The 18606-nt window shown below is 40.9% G+C and overlaps 1 protein-coding gene and 1 long non-coding RNA gene across 5 annotated transcripts in view; one reads left to right on the top strand and one right to left on the bottom strand.

Moving 5' to 3' along the window:
- Window positions 1-220: 220 nt before the first annotated feature.
- On the top strand, window positions 221-17458 carry LOC122903870. Of its 3 annotated transcripts, XR_006384088.1 has the most exons (5): window positions 221-723; window positions 3307-3440; window positions 6147-6442; window positions 13930-14026; window positions 16867-17458. It is a non-coding gene; the product is annotated as an uncharacterized LOC122903870 (long non-coding RNA). The 3 variants fall into 3 exon arrangements; XR_006384082.1 differs by lacking the exon at window positions 3307-3440 and having other exon boundaries at window positions 6147-6314; XR_006384076.1 differs by lacking the exon at window positions 3307-3440.
- The window catches only part of PPIL6 (peptidylprolyl isomerase like 6), a 31180-nt gene continuing 19008 nt past the window's right edge, over window positions 6435-18606 (bottom strand). The window contains exons 7-8 of one of the 2 annotated variants that reach the window (XM_044244450.1): window positions 12416-12551; window positions 6435-8511 (exon numbers count right to left, since the gene is read on the bottom strand). In XM_044244450.1, the coding sequence (XP_044100385.1) occupies window positions 8400-8511; window positions 12416-12551 (248 nt within the window). In that variant the 3' untranslated portion in view covers window positions 6435-8399. The remainder of the gene's footprint in view (window positions 8512-12415; window positions 12552-18606) is intronic. The other variant, XM_044244451.1, reaches the window with a different exon arrangement.

Below are 18606 nucleotides of genomic sequence, written 5' to 3'. Positions count from 1 at the left end.
TCCTACAGTTGGGGGAACAGGGACAGCGAGAGGCAATGGGGGGAGGCTGTTCCGTCATAGTGACTAGCGAAGTGTAGCGAAGAAGCTCCCAGGAGCAAGAACCTATTTCCTTTGCCCTTAGTTTACCATCCAAGATGCAGCTGGGCTGTTCTAGTTCCCGCGGTAGGGAAAGCTTCCACCCTGGCTCGGATGGAACAACCTACATGAGGTGGCTCTTGGCGTCCGCCCGAGCGACCCGGGAGGCCGTAAATCCGCGGCCCCACGTGACTTTCCGGGCTTCGCCTCTGGGACCGGAGTCGGCCTGGCGTTCGTTTCCGTGAGGTGCCTTTAGACCCACCCAGTGACTCAAGTTTGCGGTGTGCTCCCGCGTTCCGAAGATGCTCGCACAGATTCTTAGTAGGACCCGCGCTTCTCTCTCTCTCGAATTTTTCTGGAAGTAACCTTGTGTTGGGATCCCTCAGGGAAATGAAGAAGCCACGTGGCTGAGTTTCTGCTCCGTCGCCCGCTCACGGTGAGCGGCTAAAACACCGAAAACGGCCCCCGGCCTTCCAGCCAGAGCTCTGTCTACACTATCTCTATCCCACTTGCCCAGGCTGTCTTTACCGAATTTTTTGCTACTTAAATCAGCGGTAGCCGCAGTCAGTCAACGCCACCACCACTACAGAGAATCAGAGACGAGCTGGGTTGGAACTCCATCTGGTCCGTTCCCAACCCACTTTACAGGTGAGGAAACCGAGCGTCAGACAGAGTGACTTGCCCGAAACTCGATGCTTGACATCAGGACTGGATGTTGAAATGCTCGTTAATGTTCTGGGACTGCTCCGGCTTAATTAGGAAGGGTGAGCGCCACCTGATGTCCAGTCTCACAAAACAGTCACAATTGCAGCCTCGCTTATATTAACGAGTAAAAACTGGATTATAAAAGCTGTTTTTAGTGCCGGGTTTCCCCCCCCCCCCGTTACTTGCATTTATCCGGCAAGTTTAATTATGCACGTTTACCCTAATAAAATAACACACGAACATTGCTTTTATGAGATCTGCTTTGCTATGAAAGCACCACAAAAAAGTTGACTCTAAACGTTTTAGCTTTTTTTTTTTTTTTTTTTTTTTTTGCCTCAATCTGAAGGCTTTAAAACTTTCTAGAATCTGATCTGTGGGGTCCTTTTGTACCATCGTCACTGAGTATTAGTTCTGTTGATTACACTAGCTGGCGATTTGTTTGATGTAAACACGAGACAATATTTGACCGATCCAGCCTATGGCCAGAATTATTGAAAGACTTTCAAAGAAGACTTGGCTGTGTTGTGGGTCTGTTGACAATTCATGAATACAAATCTGCTTTGACAGATCACTAGATATTGCTTCCTTAAGTAAAAAAAGCAATATGATGTTTATATATGCTGTTCAATTTAAGTTTTCTGTTAAGTAATCATTTCTCATTGCAAAGACCGAGTGCAGAAAACTTAAGCGCTGCTCGGGAGTCTTATTTCAACTGCAGATCATTTTCCCCATTGGAGAGCAGACTGTTTTCATTTTAGAAAAAAGGGTTGTTTGAAGAGGAGAGCCTTTTTATCTTTTTTCACAGTTTATGTTGGTTATGTGTTTGTATAATCTTATTAAATATTTCACCTACTTTATTGCACCGACTTTGTTATTTCTACATCTTAGATAAATGCTAAAAAGGAAAACTTGATTTCATTGTTCATCAAATTAAATAAATTAAGAAAATAGTGGTTTGTGCAGAATTTGGAGAGAACTATGTTCCGTATTTGGTTGAGTCACAACAGTTCTTCTCTTGTTGTGAAATGTAATTAAATGCTTTGCCCTCTGGAACTTGGACAAAAAAAAAAAGGTGCAGCCACATATTTAAATGAGGTCCCATTATCAGCCTTCAGTGAACTGCCTCCTCTTCTCAGGGTATGTATGGCTTCCACAGTAAGCGTTTGACTATCTGACACCCAGACAAAGGAAGGCACTAGTCAGCTTTGTGGGGTTTTTTTTTTTAAGGTTAAAAACACAATAGAAGTTGTGTTTTTTCCCAATACCCCCGTGGATCATCTTGTTTACACTCTAGGAGGAATACGCCCCATTGTGGAGGACATTGTTTTACAATTTGTCATCTGGGTGTTCAACTCTAGTCTTCAGATTTTTATAGTCTTTATAAGAAGACACTTCACTGTCTTGTTTTAAGGCTAGAAAAGCACTGGATTATTTTATGTTACGTGGCATCTATTGCACTAGCTCAAGGAAGGCTTGCAAAGTCACTTCACTGTTCCAGAGCAAGGTCTGGCATCTATAACACAGTTTTAACAACATGCATTAAACATTGTAATATTTCAAGTAAGTTTCAACAAAGGATTGTAATGAATCAAAGATTAATAGTGAGCTAAAATTGTAGATTTACTTTTTTTTTTTTTAAGATTTTATTTATTTGACAGAGATCACAGTAGGCAGAGAGGCAGGCAGAGAGAGAGGAGGAAACAGGCTTCCTGCAGAGCAGAGCCTGATGGGGGGCTCCATCCCAGAACTCTGGTATCATGACCTGAACCGTAGGCAGAGGCTTTAAAACCCACTGAGCCACCCAGGCACCCCTGTAGATTTACTCTTAACTATTAACACTGTGACTGGGATTGATAATAAAATCCTAGAGATACCATCATTAGAGAAGCTCTTCACTGGCTAAGGATATTTCTTTCATGACTGTGGTAGGTTACGCTTAAGAGCAGTTGTTCTCAACCTTGGCTGAACATAGGAATCACCTGGGAAGTTCTGAAAAATCCTGATGCCACGGTAACAATTTAATTACTCTGGAAAAATGCCTGGGCATCAGGGTTTTTCAAAGCTCTCCGGGTGTTTTTAATCTTCGGTTTAGGTTGAAAACCACAGCTTTACTCTTCTCATAGTATGGGCTCATGAACTAATACATTCATATCACCTGAAAGTTTGTTAGAGATGCAGAATCTCTGGCCTCACCTCAGACCTCCCAAATGATAATCTGCTTTTTTTTTTTGGAAGTTCATATGTACATGTGTTTTAAAGTTTGAGAAGACTGCTTTACATTATAACCTGTGGAGAACTATTCTAAATTGCTGCAGCTCTTAATAGTGACTCCTCTATAAGATGACATCCAGCAAAACATGTTGTAAAGTTTTTGTTTTGTTTTACAAATATATGTAAGGGCAGGGTACAAATGCAAAACTCTTGGATGTAGATTGTCTCTAGGCTGGCACCTGAGACATATTTATTTTCATTTCTACTCTGCTTCAAACCCTGGATCTGCTGGAGTTTTTTCTTTTTCCATTACAGGTCTCAGTCCTTTAGAAAACAGAAGGAATCCGTTTTTCTAACATATCCCTTAGGAACAACCCAAGTTCAAGCTAAACTGCACCTCAGGAAGCTCTCTGATACTGTACATTACTACTACCTCTCCCTGTGCTCAGGTATTATGCTCCTCCTCATCCTGTCTCGGGGAGCTGATTTTCAGCCAGAACACTCCCAGGTGGATATTCTGGTTTTTAAAAATATTCAAGGGATTTTGTCCTGACTGCTAGAGGGCACTGCGCTGAGCAGTACACGTGTCCCAGTCCCCCTGACCTAAGACCCATCTGCCTTGTTGCCTCTCCTGCAGCTAGAGGGCTCACCTCCAGTCCAGCAGGAGCTCCAGGACCCTGAACCAGGCCTCTAGTTGCTGTCCCTTCTGATTGGTCAGTGTTTGCATAGATCTGTGCTACCTTGATGAAATCAAAGTTTCTTGTCTTACCATTTTTCCTCATTGTATTCTGTTGTCACAACTTGCAGGTTATAACTTTTTCTTGCATGTACCTGCATGCCACAAGTCTCCCAATACCAGTCTTTTTTTTTTTTTTTTTTAAGATTTTATTTATTCATTTGACAGATCACAAGTAGCCAGAGAGGCAGGGAGAGAGAGAGAGAGAGGAGGAAGCAGGCTTCCTGCTGAGCAGAGAGCCTGATGCGGGGCTTGATCCCAGGACCCTGAGATCATAACCTGAGCTGAAGGCAGAGGCTTTAACCCACTGAGCAACCCAGGTGCCCCTTTCTTTCTTTCTTTCTTTCTTTCTTTCTTTTTTTTAAGAGTTTTTATTTGAGAGAGCATGTGCAAGCAAGAGGAGGGGCAATGGGAGAGGGACAGAGAGAATCCCAAGCAGATTCTACCCTTGTGCAGGGCCTGAGATCATGACCTGAGCCAAAATCAAGAGTTGGGTGCTTAACCTAGGGAGCCACCCAGGCACCCCTGTGTATGTCTTTTAATATAGTCCATCCCAGTGGTTCTTAATGTGTGGTCTCCAGGGCAGCAGCAGCAGCACCATGTGGAACGTGTTAAGAATGCAGATTCTTGGGGCACCTGGGTGGCTCAGTGGGTTAAAGCCTCTGCCTTCAGCTCAGGTCATGATCCCAGGGTCCTAGGATAAAGCCCCACAATCAGGCTCTCTGCTCAGCAGGGAGCCTGCTTCTCTGCCTACTTGTGATCTCCGTCTGTCAAATAAATAAATATTTTTTAAAAAATGCAGATTCTCTGGCCTACTACAGACCCACTGGATCAGAAATTAGGATGAGACTCGGGAACCCATATTTTGTTGATAGGCTCAAGCATTTCTCATGCACACCGAAGTAGAAAAACCTGTGATTTATCACATTTTCAAAGACCTCTAATCAAATACCAAGCTTTGTACTTCATGTTATATATGTTAACTTTCAAGGTTCTTTTCAGATATTTTGTATGATATATAAAATTTATTTGAGAGATGGCTGGCTAGATTGGCCCAATTTAAGATTCCATTTTAGGAAGGGTGGTAGATTATATAATTAACATAGTAGTTTTTAAAAATGAAGAGAGCATATCACTAGCTGCGATGGCAATCCATTCTAATTTTGAGGATATACTTTTGAATAAATCCAGTCAATTGAAAATGTGATATTAGTGACGAACTAGGGCTGAGCATTAGAGAGAACTGCGGTTTCTTGAAGTGGTGGTGATGATATTCTTTCGGTCAGTGACAGCTTGACGGGTTTTGTGGGTTAACATTCCAGAAGGGAAGCTCATTTTTATTGAATAGGTGCTATGTGTCAAGTGTCATCACAAGTGTCTTCACATATTATCTCAGGCCTCAAACCACTGTGAGATAGATGTACCCCCATTTTACAAAAATCAAAACCCAAAGTAATAGTACTGTTACTGATTTTGTAAATTTACTCAGAGAATCTCTAAAGTTTTAGATTCAGACAGAACTAACGGCTTCTTTACTTCGATCTCTTCTTTCTACAAATGAGGAAGGTGAAAGACTAAGTTATTTTATTGCTTCATTACTAAGTAACTAGGACTAAAACACTTCCTAATTTAAGATATGTATGAAGTACAAAAACTCAATATGGAATCCTGAGGTTGCCAGACCATTCGTTCATTAACAAATAATGGGCATGGTTTGCAGTTGGGACAAACAAATTCTTTAGATAGAATTTTAAATGATTATCTCAAATCTCCCATAATAAGAAAAATGTCCAGATACCACACGCCCCTTATTAACATGACTTAGTGTAAGTTACAGGATCTGAGTTTGGCTTTGCCATATCAGAATTGGGGCGAGATCATATAGCATTTTGTATAAATTATCAGAATGCGTTTCATATTTGTAGACGTGGAACAGTCTAGAATTCCTTCTGTTGAATCAAATCAAAGTCAATTTGGTTAAATCAAAGTCCTATTTGGAGTTAAATTGGGATAAGTTTTTGAATCTTTGAATCAATTTCTTCAAATTACATGGCTAACGTACATGTTCTGATACAGAATACATTCTAATACAGAAGTATCACTGTGTGAACATTTAAATGGTGGTAAGAAGAACCACTGCACATACAAATCTATGATCTAAGTTTCTACACAGCCTGAGAGTAGGACGTGGGAGTGGACAAAGGGACCGGGAACTTGCCATCCTTTAGAAAGTCGGTAGAGATCTACCTTTCCATTGCAGGTAAGTGTAAGAACACCCATGCAGATATCTCCATTCTTTCACAATATCAGATAAACTGCTTAATTCCCTAGTGTGCGGGTTCATGCAAGTAAGAGCAAGTAATAACTGCTGTGCTGCTTGTTATTACATGACTAATGCTTATTAATTTGTTTTAACTAGGATCTCTGCAAAGCATCAGTTTTGTTCATTACACGCTTCACTAGTTGGTGAGAGGCCCTGTGGCAAGCCTAGCTCCCCTTTGAAATGTCACCGGAATGACCAGAGGAACCCATCCAAAGGCCCAGAGAGAGGATCTGGAGACTTCATGCAAACAGCTTAACCTCTCAGGTTGGCGGAAACTTTTCAGAACAGAGGAAGAAGAACTATCTCCTCTTTAGTGTTTCCCAAATCTTGTTATTAATCAGAGTCGTTGAGGAGCTTTTAAAAAATACAACTTCCTAGGCCAACTCCTGAAGGTATACCAGTAATTTATTAAGCATACATTTAATGAGCACATATAGCACAAAAAGGTTCTGTTCTAGATCCTGCATATAAATTATTGATTCCTTGGACCCTCACAACAACTCTGTTTGGTAGGTGCTATGCTTTGACATGAAGATTTGAAATAGAGGCACAGGGAATTCTTGCCTAAATGCATGCATCTAGGGAATGGCAGGGCTAGGATTCAAACCAAGGCCGTCTGGCTCCAGAACACACATTCTTAACACTCTGCTGCCTCAGGGTCACTTGAGAATGTGACATAGGCAGTATGCTTTCTCCCCATCCACCTCCAATCTTACTATAAAGGCATATACCAAATAGCAATAAAGTTGTGATTTAACAACAAAAACAAAAAATCCCATTTCGGTTGTCAGGAGTTAGAGATGGATGGTGGAGAGCAGGGGAGTAGGTGTAACTATAAAGTGGTAGCCCAAGGGAGGTCTTTTTGAAAACTTGTGTGACTTGACTGCAGTATCAGTCACATGAATCTACACATGATAAAATGATAACACACACAGTACTGATGTCACTTCCTGGTTTATATATTGTACAATAGTTGTTGTGTAAGATATGTCCATTGGAGAACCTAGATGATCAGCACACAGGACTGCTCTGTACTATTTTTGCAACTTCCTGTAAATTTATAATCCTTTCAAAATGAAAAGTCAAAGAAAGCATATGCCTCCTTTTGGCAACTTCCAAATCAATTAGAGGCCTGTCTGCTTAAGAGATCATTCTTGGAAGACCGACCTTCTGCAAAGGGCAAGAAAAACCCAAAATCTTAATGGCTTTGGGCATAGTATGAATGCAATGGCAGCAGTGGTGGAGGCAGCTGAGCAAGGTCACCACCAACAGAGTCACTCATTTCACTAACTACAAAGAGGGGGCTGAAACTAGTCACTTACGTCTTGCCGTGATTTCTAAATGACTGTGCCCAGCTGGCCAAACAGGATCCTCTAGGTTGAGCTAAATGAATGAACAGAATCCCTTTCCCACACTTCGAGACTCTGACTCGGTAGATCAAGGGCAGGGTCCTGCAGTCTGTGTTTTAAAAGCTCCCCTGGTGATGGATTTAAGAATCTCAGATTAAGGAACAGCTGATGAAGCAGGATCCCAATAACATCTCTGGAGTCAATGACCACAGGGCTGATTTGTGTTGGGCTGCTTAACCCAAGCCTTTGGTTTTCATATGGTTGGTGTGGCTCAGAGATAAGCATTCTTTTCATGTCAGATAGATGCCTTTTTCTGAATGCTGCATGTAAACTATGAAATATTACAGTGAATTTTTTTATTGCCTCTTTTTTCTATTTGTTCTATTTTTCTATTTGTTCTATTCTATTTTTTCTATTTCTATTATTTTATTTACCAACTTTCTTAGGGCAAAAATGTAATTCACAGACAACATAATTCCGCTCCAAGTGCTGTAGGATTGGAAGGCCATTAGTTCCTGCTGCTAAGAATGTTTTAGTCTACAAGTAGCAAAATAATGAGCCAATAGTAACGTCAACAAGCAGGAGTCTATTTGTCTTACAGTAAGAAGCCAGAGATAGGTACTTGCTGGCATTGGTCGTTCAGCCCAAGAGTTGGGGCTGACATCTCCAGTTCTCTTGGCCTTTCCTTCACAGCTCTGGCCTGTCTGCATTCAAGGCTGGTTGAGGGGAAGGGGCAGGATCACTGGCATTCTACTTGTCTCACTGGCGAGATGGTATTCCATGGCCATTACTGGCTGCAAAGGAGGGTGGGAAATTAAGTGTTTTGCTTTTATAGTCTGTGGCAGAGACAAGAAAGGAAAATGGGGAGGGATTGGGTGTTTGGAGGGCCAACCTACAGCATCTGTACAGCTTTCAAATTAAATTTTATCAAGCACTATTTAATTAAATATAGAAACAGCTGATCAGATGCATAAGTTGTCAGAGAATACTGATATGAAAATCAGGCATAAAGATCTCCACTGTCAATAATTACGCATCGTTGTATTGGTCTTTCATTCTCTGTTGGAACCAATTCCAATTTTTGAAGAACTTCTGTTCCTTCAATCAATTGCCTATTTAGGAGGAAAAATGGAGAATTTAGTCATAAATTTTCACATTAGCTTCCATCCGTAAATCAAGTGTTATCCTGTTTAGCTATGACTACTTCCTGTAAATCAGATTATCAGTCATCAGTATAAATAGCTCCAGATGTGTCCACTTTGCCACGGTTCCTCCACATCTGTTCTGGGACCCTTCCAGTTTGTCATCCTCACTGCTGTCAGGGTTATCTCTTAAAAATGTAAACCTTAAAAAAAAAAATTGCAAGTCTGATCTCACTTCCCCACTTAAAATACTTCAATAATTTCCCTTATGATAAAGACCAAAAATCTCCACCATGACCCGCCATGGGCTGCCTCCCTGCTGCCTTCCAGTGCTTTCCTGGGCCATGCTCCCCTGGCTCTCTGCCCCAGCGGGACTGACTTCAGTACCTCAGTATCCCATGTTGCTTCCCTGCCATGTCTATCTGTTGTGCTCCTGCCCCCAACTTTCCCTTTGCTCCCCACCTCCTGCTTTTCCTTCAGATTTCAGTTTACTCATCGCTCCTCATCGCTCCTCGCTTATGCCAAGCTCCCCGTCATCTTTATAGGAGTTGTCAAGGCTAATTTGACATTTATGCTGCTTTGATGAGTTTCTGATTCTCCTATGAGGACATAGTTCATGCTTTTACTTAGCACTCAACGCCTAACACACTGCGGGGCCCCTAGTAGACACCTCATCACCACCACTGGGTACGTGAACAAAAGCTCAGAGCCATGCTAGTTTGGATCTCTATAGACATTCGCTGGCCATGAGCTAGAACTCTCTGAGTGGAGCTAGACTTAGGATGGTTCTCTCAACTGAAAGAGAGTAACACGGGCTAGAGAGACAGCGCTAAACACGGGACTGGTTCCCTTTGGCACTGTTTGAGCAGCGGCAGTGGCTGAGGGGAAGGTAGAGTTTCCGTTTCATGAACTTTTATAGGCACATGGCAGTGCTGACACTGTTCATGCTCTAGGCAACTCCATCCACCTCTGGCTGTCTCCAACAGAAGCCAGGACACTGAGCCCAACACAAGGTACATTCTGAGGATGAGCAAGGGACAAATGGACAGATTCATCTCTGACCAAAGAGGCTGTAGAGCCTGTTCTCCAGATTGGTCTCACAAATACTGAAGGAGCACTTACTATGTGCATCTCTCCACTGTGACAGGTGTTAAAATAGAAGATGCAAGTTTGTACAGAGTGCCAAGGAGGACAAAGAAGCATGTTGATTCTGGTAATCAGGAGGTTTCTGACTTAAGCCTTGAAAGGATTTTGGCAGACTCTAGAGAGGCAGAAAGGAACAAGATAAGCAAAGGGCCAGAGGCTGTCCTGGGAGTGATGGTACTGTGGTCTGGCTATAGGTCAGCTGTCATGGTGAGTTTCCAAATTTCTATTTCCGGCCTTGCCCCCCTTGAATACCTACTTATGGTATACCAGAGTTGCCTTCTGCCTCACCTGTAGGTATCCTCATCAGAAACATAACTCGTCCATCCTAAATCCATGATCTTCTCTCCCATATCCTCATACTCCCTATCTTGGTAAATGGCATCAACCATGCAAACGGTTCCAAAAATCCTAGGAGTTTCTCTAGACTCTCCCTACCCAGTATGGTAGCCATTGGCCACAGGTGGGTATTTAAATTTGAAACTTAGTAAATGTAGTTCCTCAGTTGTACTGGTCATATTTCAAGTGGGCAGTGGCCATATGTGGCCAGCAGCTGTCATAGTGGACAGCACAGGTTTTAGTACATTTACAACACTGTAGAAGATTCTGTGACATACCACTGCTTGATACTCTTCCATGATCGCACCACCACCATTGAAAGAGTCACTGGAGTCTTGTTGAATCTAACTTCTGAGTATCGCTTGAATCTTTTTCTGTTTACCCTCACTTCTCTGCACTGCCAGTGCTTTGGACCAGGACTTCATTTATGGCACTATTATCATAGTGCCATAGAAGCCATAGGCTTCTTAACTGGCCTTTCCAATTTCATTGTCATCCTTTGCCAATTAATTCCTCACTAATGCTGAAAAGAATTTTTTCAAAATGAGAACTTAGTCATGTTGCTCCCAATGAATTCCTCCATAGCTTCCCATCCCCTTTGGGTGGGAGTCCCTGCTTAACAGCATGGCACAGATAGCTTTTGGGACCTGGGCCTGACCGTCTCCTCCTCTCTACCCTCCTCTCTCTGTCCATTCACCACTGGGGTGCTAAGCTCTAACTAGAATAAATGACTTGTAGGTAAGAGGCTCTCCTTATTCCTTAGGGCCCCTCTGCAAAGTTTTCTCACTCTTCCCAAAATTTGATTTTACTCATTTTGATTTCAGCCTTCTCTGGCTAACTTCTACTTGAATTTCAATACTTATCTCACCTCCTCATGCAGATTTCTATGCTCACCCCATCTGGGAGTCCCCATAATAAAATTAATTACCCCCATCACTTTCCCCATATTTACCCCTTCTACCTATGCATGTATGAATGGAGATTTTACAGATTTGTGTTTTGACATTCTTTCCTTATGAAGCCAGTGGGCAAGACAGTCTCCCCTGAAGAGCATTCCTAGTGTCATTTATCTGAAGGGACAAGTTCATGTACCAGGAACTAGGGCTCAAAAGGAAGGTCTGTCTCTCTCTGGACCTTGCTAACCATGTCTGGGATTCCGGAAACTCACATAAACCCGGGGACGATCTGCGATGATAGAAAGCATTAACACCAGAAGCAGCCCTGCAGTGGGGAAGGACAGTACCCCTGAAGGAGTTAATTTGGTCTACTTGCCTCTTAAGGTATCACCTTTCTGCTCCCTAGTGTTCTCTTAAGGTCTTGTTTAAATATTCCAGCCCAGACTCAGCTCTGATTTGGAGATTTCAGAGATTGATTGAGATGATACTTGAGCTAGAATAAAAGAGGTGCAGTGCCCCCCCCCCTGCCAAAACCAGACAAAATTGAGTGAGCAAGAGTCCCCTGAAGGAAGGTGAATCACTTGGAAAATAGCAGTCGTCAAAAGGAGACCACATCCTCCACTCCACTGCCATCCTCTAGGGATCTGTGTTCGCTTTTGCTAGAGGAGCTGTCTTCCCTCTTTCCTGTATCCCCAGTGCACTGTTCACAGAACTGCCGTAGCCTGTGTCTCACTGGCTTAGAGCTGTTCGTTTTCTAATACACTATAGACTCTCCCTAAAGGGCAGAAATTGTGCCTCTTCACTCTTTTCCTCACGACTGAGCACCATGACTGGCATATAGTAGGTGCTTAATAAAACGCTGGTTGAATGAATGAGTCAGGAGGCTAACAGAAGGGAAAGCTGAAATAGATGTGGGGCCAGATAATGAAGGCCCAGAATGCCACTCTAGACTTAAAGCTGTATGCATCTGGAGAGGGGTATATAGTGAAGAAGGAGATGTTAAACATTTTAAAGTAGTCATGTTTGTGTTTGAGGAAGGCACCTTTTGGAAAGATAGGAAGGATCACCTAATCATGTGGTTAAGATGATGGGAAGACACTAAAATGATCCAAGAAATGTGAATATTATTTGGATTTTAAATAATTGAAGAATACATTTTTAAAATCAGAATACAGTTTATTTAGGACAAGGGAAAATAGAAGATAATACATCATTTTAGGTTATACATCTATTAATAAAAAATTATCTTTTTAAAGAAATCTCCTTTGGATGAAAATACACTTTCTGCTTTTTCAGTCTAGAAATATCACTTGCATTACACTTACTTACAAGCCTAAGATCATGACCTGAGCCAACATCAGGAGTTAGGCACTTAACTGACTGTGCCACCCAGATGCCCCAAACCATACATATATATCTATATTATATAGACATATATAGACACACACACACACATATATATATATATTATATAGACAAACTTATAGTGTACATACCCAAAAGCCACATATTTTCTATCTAGATAGGGTGCTGGCTGTAGTGTGACGTAGAATTGTGACCCATTGGTGTGACGGCCTTTGTTGGCCATTCCAAGAACTCCCCTTTTATTATGAGGAATTGAAAAGTTTTCATCTAGAAAAGACAGTAGATAGTAGCTCATTAAAATATTTCCAAATTGTATTGTTTCGTATTTCACTCCAACTGGGCTGTTAAAAAAGATAAGCTAGAAAATCTTCATTAGAACTATTTTGAACATTTTTCTACATTTACTTTATCATTATTGTAGCTAAAAACAAGTATGCTAAGAAAATTAATAATGTAAAAGGAAGTGCTTTAAATTAATAATGTAAGAGGAAGTACATTGCTGAGGAAAGGTCAGCACATTTTCTTGTGCTGTTTGGCAGTAGTAGTTCATTCAAACTACCAATGTGATCATTAAAAATACCCTCTTTGAGAAGGCTTTTGGATCTGACCCTTCCCCTCACAGCATCTTATACAGACCTCTGTGGTTGTCTTTATGACCTGTGCCATCGTTCACATGGCTTTTCTTCTCTAGTGTGTGCAGGCCAGGCACCTTGTCTCAGGATAGCCTTACTCCTAGGGCCTCCTAGTACATTAACTGGTATGTATGTGGGCTTAAATGTTGGTGATGAAACGAAGGGGATTCATAACTTTTTTTTTGGAGTCTTTAAATAAATTTTAATCTCAAACTTTATATAGATTGACCAAGATTTTGTGGAAAGTGATTTTTATTTATTTATTTATTTTTTTGTAAAGTTAACAAGTGAAGAGAAGTGTATAGTGGTGAATTAAGCTGCTCTTTCAGGATGTGGCATTTCTAGCATGAGGTTACATTTACCTCCAAACTCAAAAACACGGAAGGAAGTGGTGGAAGAGAAATTCATGAAAAGCTTTCATTCAATAACCTTATAAGATTCTGGGAGTAATTGAGAGGTATGAGCATTAAGTGTCAAGATTTTCTGAAGATGCAGTTGCTAAGCATTTGAAGTTTCACAGCTAAACCAACTAAGCAATTAAGCCATATCCGTAGTAGTAGCTTTTAGCTTGTTAAATTGCAACTGAGTAAAAACCTCTGAAATCTTGTGAAATGCAAATAAAGCACTTTTGTACAAATGAGTCTGTATAATTACATTGATGCTCTGTATTCCTTTCAGAGCAATTAAGAAATAATCCATTAATTTTACAGAAAATTACGTGGCACAGATATCTGCCCAAAGTAAAGATTCAGAGTTTTAGCAAAATGGCATGTCATTGTTCTTAGATATATGATAAATGTTTCTTAAATTCTGTAAACACTAAAAAAGAAAATTTTATAGCATAACATTTTTTAACCCAAAATTCTGTGATTATGGGAGAACTTTTAAAGTTTCATTAACTTTTAAAGTTAATATGTAGGTATAGGCAGCTCTTAACTTACAAATTTAAAATGTGTTCACCTCAAAAAAATGTGTGAAAATTAAGTAATTATGATAACGATTGTTTTAACAAGGTGCTGCCGTGGAACTTAAGGACCCAAGGCTTGTCACTTCAAGACTGGCAGTGACGGCACCACAGAGGGGACTCAGCTGGTGACTCTGCCACACCAGGTAAAGCCCTTGGGTAGAATTCCACCTGTTTCTACTCTTGGAAAGCTCCCACAGAGGGGAGGGGAGCCAACCCTCCCCTTCTTGTTCTCTACACAGTTACTGGCAGGAGTCTCTGCTCTGAAACAGGTGGTAGTGACCTCCCCTATGAACTCAGCATGAGCTGCCACTGGGACGGGGCCCTTGGTGCCTCCTTCACAGCTCACTTGGGGTATGGAGTGGACCCCCAGCCTTGCAGGAACAGATTATCTACTTAAAGACCAGAACCAATGACAAAATAGAGTTCCACGTAAAATTCTGTCCTTAGAGAAGCTTTTCTGAAAAATGACTATCCGAACAGTATTTTTACATTAATAGAGAAGTATTTTTTTTTTAATCAGTAACAAGATGGCGAGTGAAAATCCCAGGTTTAAGTCAACATTTATCTGACAAATATTTTTACAGTGCCTAGTATGTTCTGAGGGTTAAGTGCAGAGCTTCAGACTTTTCAGTTGTATAAAAAATGTAAACTTAATGTGCTCACATAAGTTTTTGAGGATAGGGAAAATAATAGATCCTTATTCAACCAACCCTTCACCGACCCCCCAACTTTTTCTGAATGGGATAATTAACTGTTCTAGATTAGTTTAACTCTATCAGCCCTGAATGGAAAGGAAAAATTTCAACAACCTACCAGAAAGTGAAGTTGGAAGAACAAAAAACATTTTTTTTTAAACATCTTTTTTATTGCTGGGTAAAAATAGAAAAGTTTTAAAATTTGAGTGCTGGCTAAACTAGCATAATTAATAATAATTTTATTCTTAGGTCATGTTAATTGAGACATGGAAGGAAGTTTAAAAGCTATGGTAGGATCTCAGGAGCCTCTCATTCCATTGTCTGTGACTCAGGAATTCCTGCCTCTGCCACTTACCATAAAATAGGAATCGTAGTTACTGCTCTGTGGTCAAAATTGGCCTCATTTATAACATACAACGGGAAGGGCAACATGTAACTATTTGAAATAGAAATCAGAATTTATGGAAAAGAAATCAATTTATGGGCTGAAGAAAATCAGTTTCTGAATCTGTTTCAAATAAAGTCATTCTGATGCTTATAAAGGAAGCAACTACCACAAGTCTGGGAAAACTGCCATGCATTCTCTCTGGTAAAAGTATAATCAGATAGTTTAGGACATTTCCATATAATTTGCTGAAGGCAGTAATATCAAGTAAAAATCTGACCTGAATATTGCAATATTAATTTTGTAAACCAAATGTTCTATTTTTACTATCATATTTAAATAATAACAGCTATATACTCTTTATTATTACATCAAAGTACATGAACTGGTGCTACTTGGCATGTTTTAATTGTTGCTTTAATGAAGCATTTGTAAGTACACATGCTGATCCTGTGTGTGACGTTAGGAATGAATAGCCAGTATTCACGAACACTTAAGGGGATAAACACTTAGTGTATGTTTATAACATTGAACACTAGTGACAGTGAGAGGATTCCAGCTATAGAAAACATGAATGAATTTCATAGGCAGTGGATGAACAAAAGAAGTAAGACACAAAGAATGCCTACAGTGTGATTCCATTTACATAAAATTCAGAACTAGGCACAATTTAACTATATTGTTTAGGGATACCTACCTGGGTGGTTAACCTATCAAGGAGAGCAAGGAAGAAAGGCAGACTAGTGGTTACCTCTGAGGGAGGTGGTGTTATTGCTGAGGCTGGACAAATAGGGTGCTTCTGGTATGCTGGCAAATTTTCTTTCTTGACAAGGATGGTAATACGGGGATTTGCTTTAAAATTATGTCTGAATTGTACGTATGCACTTTCCATATAGAAGTCTCAAAATTTTAAAAAAACTAAATAGCCCTTAAATGGCTACCCAGACTGTACTATTTTCAGTTACTCAGTACTGACAGTACATCAGGCTGTGTGCCATTTATTCATGAACATTTTCATTTTTTTAAAAGATTTTATTTATTTATATGAGAGAGAGAGAGTGAGTGAGCATAAGTGGGGTGAGGGGCAGAGGGGAAAGCAGACTCCCCGCTGAGCAGGGAGCCCGATGTGGGTGGGACTCGATCCCAGGACCCTGGGAACATGACCTGAGCCAAAGGCAGATGCTTAACCAACTGAGCCACCCAGGCACCCTGAACACTTTCATTTAAAGGCAAGGAGAGCTAAGAACTAGACAAATGGATATTAAGTGCTGTATCTGTGAATTAGGGCACAAGCTAACATTAACAAACTGGTCTACTTAACGTGACAAGAATAATCCAATATTTTAAAATATTTCTCTTTTGCTTTTTATATAAATGACATTTTTCTCTAGTCAGCCCAAACCACTCAACTGCCAATCCTTGACCAGGAGAAGGATTAGGGATATTATACATGGAGGAAAGAAAGGGTTAATATTCAGTTTCTTAACATTCAGAATAGGATTTGGGGAGACAATTTAAAAAAACTTGCGATTTGAAACAAAGCAAAACGGACTTCCTTCAAGTTAAAAAAAATGATTAACTGATTTATAAAATAATTATCTAATTATTATTTATTACATTCTTTTAAATTCACTGTGCTTAGCTTAATAAAAGTGAGTTTAGTGGTTGTAGTCATTTTTTAGCGAGCCCGAGGTTTCAGATCTGCAGCTCCTGGTAACAGGGCTCAGTGAGAGACATGCAGAGGTGGAAGCACTGGCTGGCCCTTGTGTACATACCCCCGGGGGGTGGATGAGGGAGGAAACCCAGCAAAGCTTTGCTGTTCTGAGCAGTTACTCATCTCTCCTTGGGGGCATTTCTCCTTTTCATTTGGTGGGTTACTGAGTTTCTGATCTTGCACCCGCAGATATCCTGAGTAATGGAGGCTTCCCTGAACACACTGGGCCTCCCCAGCACCAGAGGACAGTCGCCTCCACTGTAACAGTGTGAGGATAGGAGTGCCGGACAATCACCAGAGGCACAGGTTGTCCAGGGGGCAGGCAAGGACAGGAGCTAAGAGATGTGTCTCCTGCTGGACAGAAGGCCCAAGTTGTCTGAGACAGTGCCTCCGAACAGGACTCCAGGTGATCTGACAGCGGCCGTGGGGTGGACCCATACCGTGGATTTTCATCAGGGATTCAGCTTATTAGAAAAGCATCCAGGAACATCCCTTCCCCATCTGCAATGTTTTATTTTAAGACCCAACTCAAAAGCTACTCTGGGCCACCGCCCCCAACTCTCCCAGGCAGCTTTGGTTCTTTTCCACAGCACTCAGTTCTTCCTCTGTAACCGCCATTGGCACCGTGCCGGTAGCTAATCCCTTTGAGTATCTGTCTGCACCAAACCTAAAATCTTCGAGGCTAGAAGCTTGGTCGTATCATCTTTATTTCCTAAGGCCCTAGCACCATGTAGGCACCCAAGAGTTGAATGTTTATTAATGAATAAATAAATAAATGATGTCACTTGCCCGGTTTCATTTGATAAAGCTGGCTCCACGTGCACTTAGAAGGAAATTGGCTTTTCCTTTTCCCTTCACTTTGGTATTCATTCAATATTACTTTTTTAAAACCTTTTCATTGTATTAAAATTTAGACACAAAAGCCATAGAAAACTAACATATAATTAAAGTTACTATTAGTTATTATAAGGGAAACACCCTTTTCATCCCCAGTGAGGCCCGCTTTCCCAAAAGTGCCTTGTCTAGTTCAAAAGTAACCACTTCCCTGATTTTGAAATGCTCTCATGCTTAATATTTCCTTATACACTTGGCCCTTGAATAGCACTAGCTTCGATCTGCAGGGATCCACTCATATGCAGATGTTTTCCAGTGCAGGACAGAACTATAAATGTATTTTCTTTTCCTTATGATTTTCTTAACATTTTCTTTAGCTTATTTCATTGTAAGAAAATGGTTGATCAGTCTACGGCCATACCACGCTGAACGTGCCCGATCTCGTCTCATCCTAGAAGCTTAGCAGGGTTAGGCCTGGTTAATACTTGGAAGGGAGAAAATGGTTAATCAGCTGTTTGTGTTTTTGATAAGGCTTCAGGTCAACAGTGTTAGTAGTTAGTCCACAGCTATTAGTAGTTACTAGGTAGTATAGTTTTTGCCATTTTTTTTTTTTAAGATTTTATTTATTTATTTATTTATTTTAAGAGGAAAAGAGAGCAGGGGAAGAGGTGGGGGGAGAAGGGATAAGCAGATTCCCTGCTCAGCAGGGAGCCCAGTGCATGGCTGTATCCCAGGCTGAAGGCAGATGCATAACTAACTGAACCATCCAGGTTCCCCAGTCTTTACCATTTTAAAAGACTTGTTATGCCTTTTAAGTCTCTTAATCTTCAAGGTCTGCATCGCTTTACTTTTTTTTTTTTTTTAAACTCAGTAGAGAGAGACTGTTGTTTTCTTTTTCTTTCTTTTATCTCTTAATAAACCTGAGCTGTTTAACCTCTAGAATTTTTCCCAGTCCAAAGTTTGCTGACTGCACGTGTTTGGGGCATTTCAGTATGTTTCTGTGTTCTTTGTCTTGTCCTCTTGCCTGTAATACTTATGTTGAGAGGGCAAGTCAATTTCAGCTTGCTTGATATATTGGGAACATCTGAGCTTAAC

This window comes from Neovison vison, chromosome 1 (genome assembly GCF_020171115.1).
Source record: "Neovison vison isolate M4711 chromosome 1, ASM_NN_V1, whole genome shotgun sequence".
NCBI classification, from domain to species: Eukaryota; Metazoa; Chordata; class Mammalia; order Carnivora; family Mustelidae; genus Neogale; species Neogale vison.
Note: the sequence above shows the minus strand (reverse complement) of the source record. Positions and strands in the feature narration are given on the sequence as shown.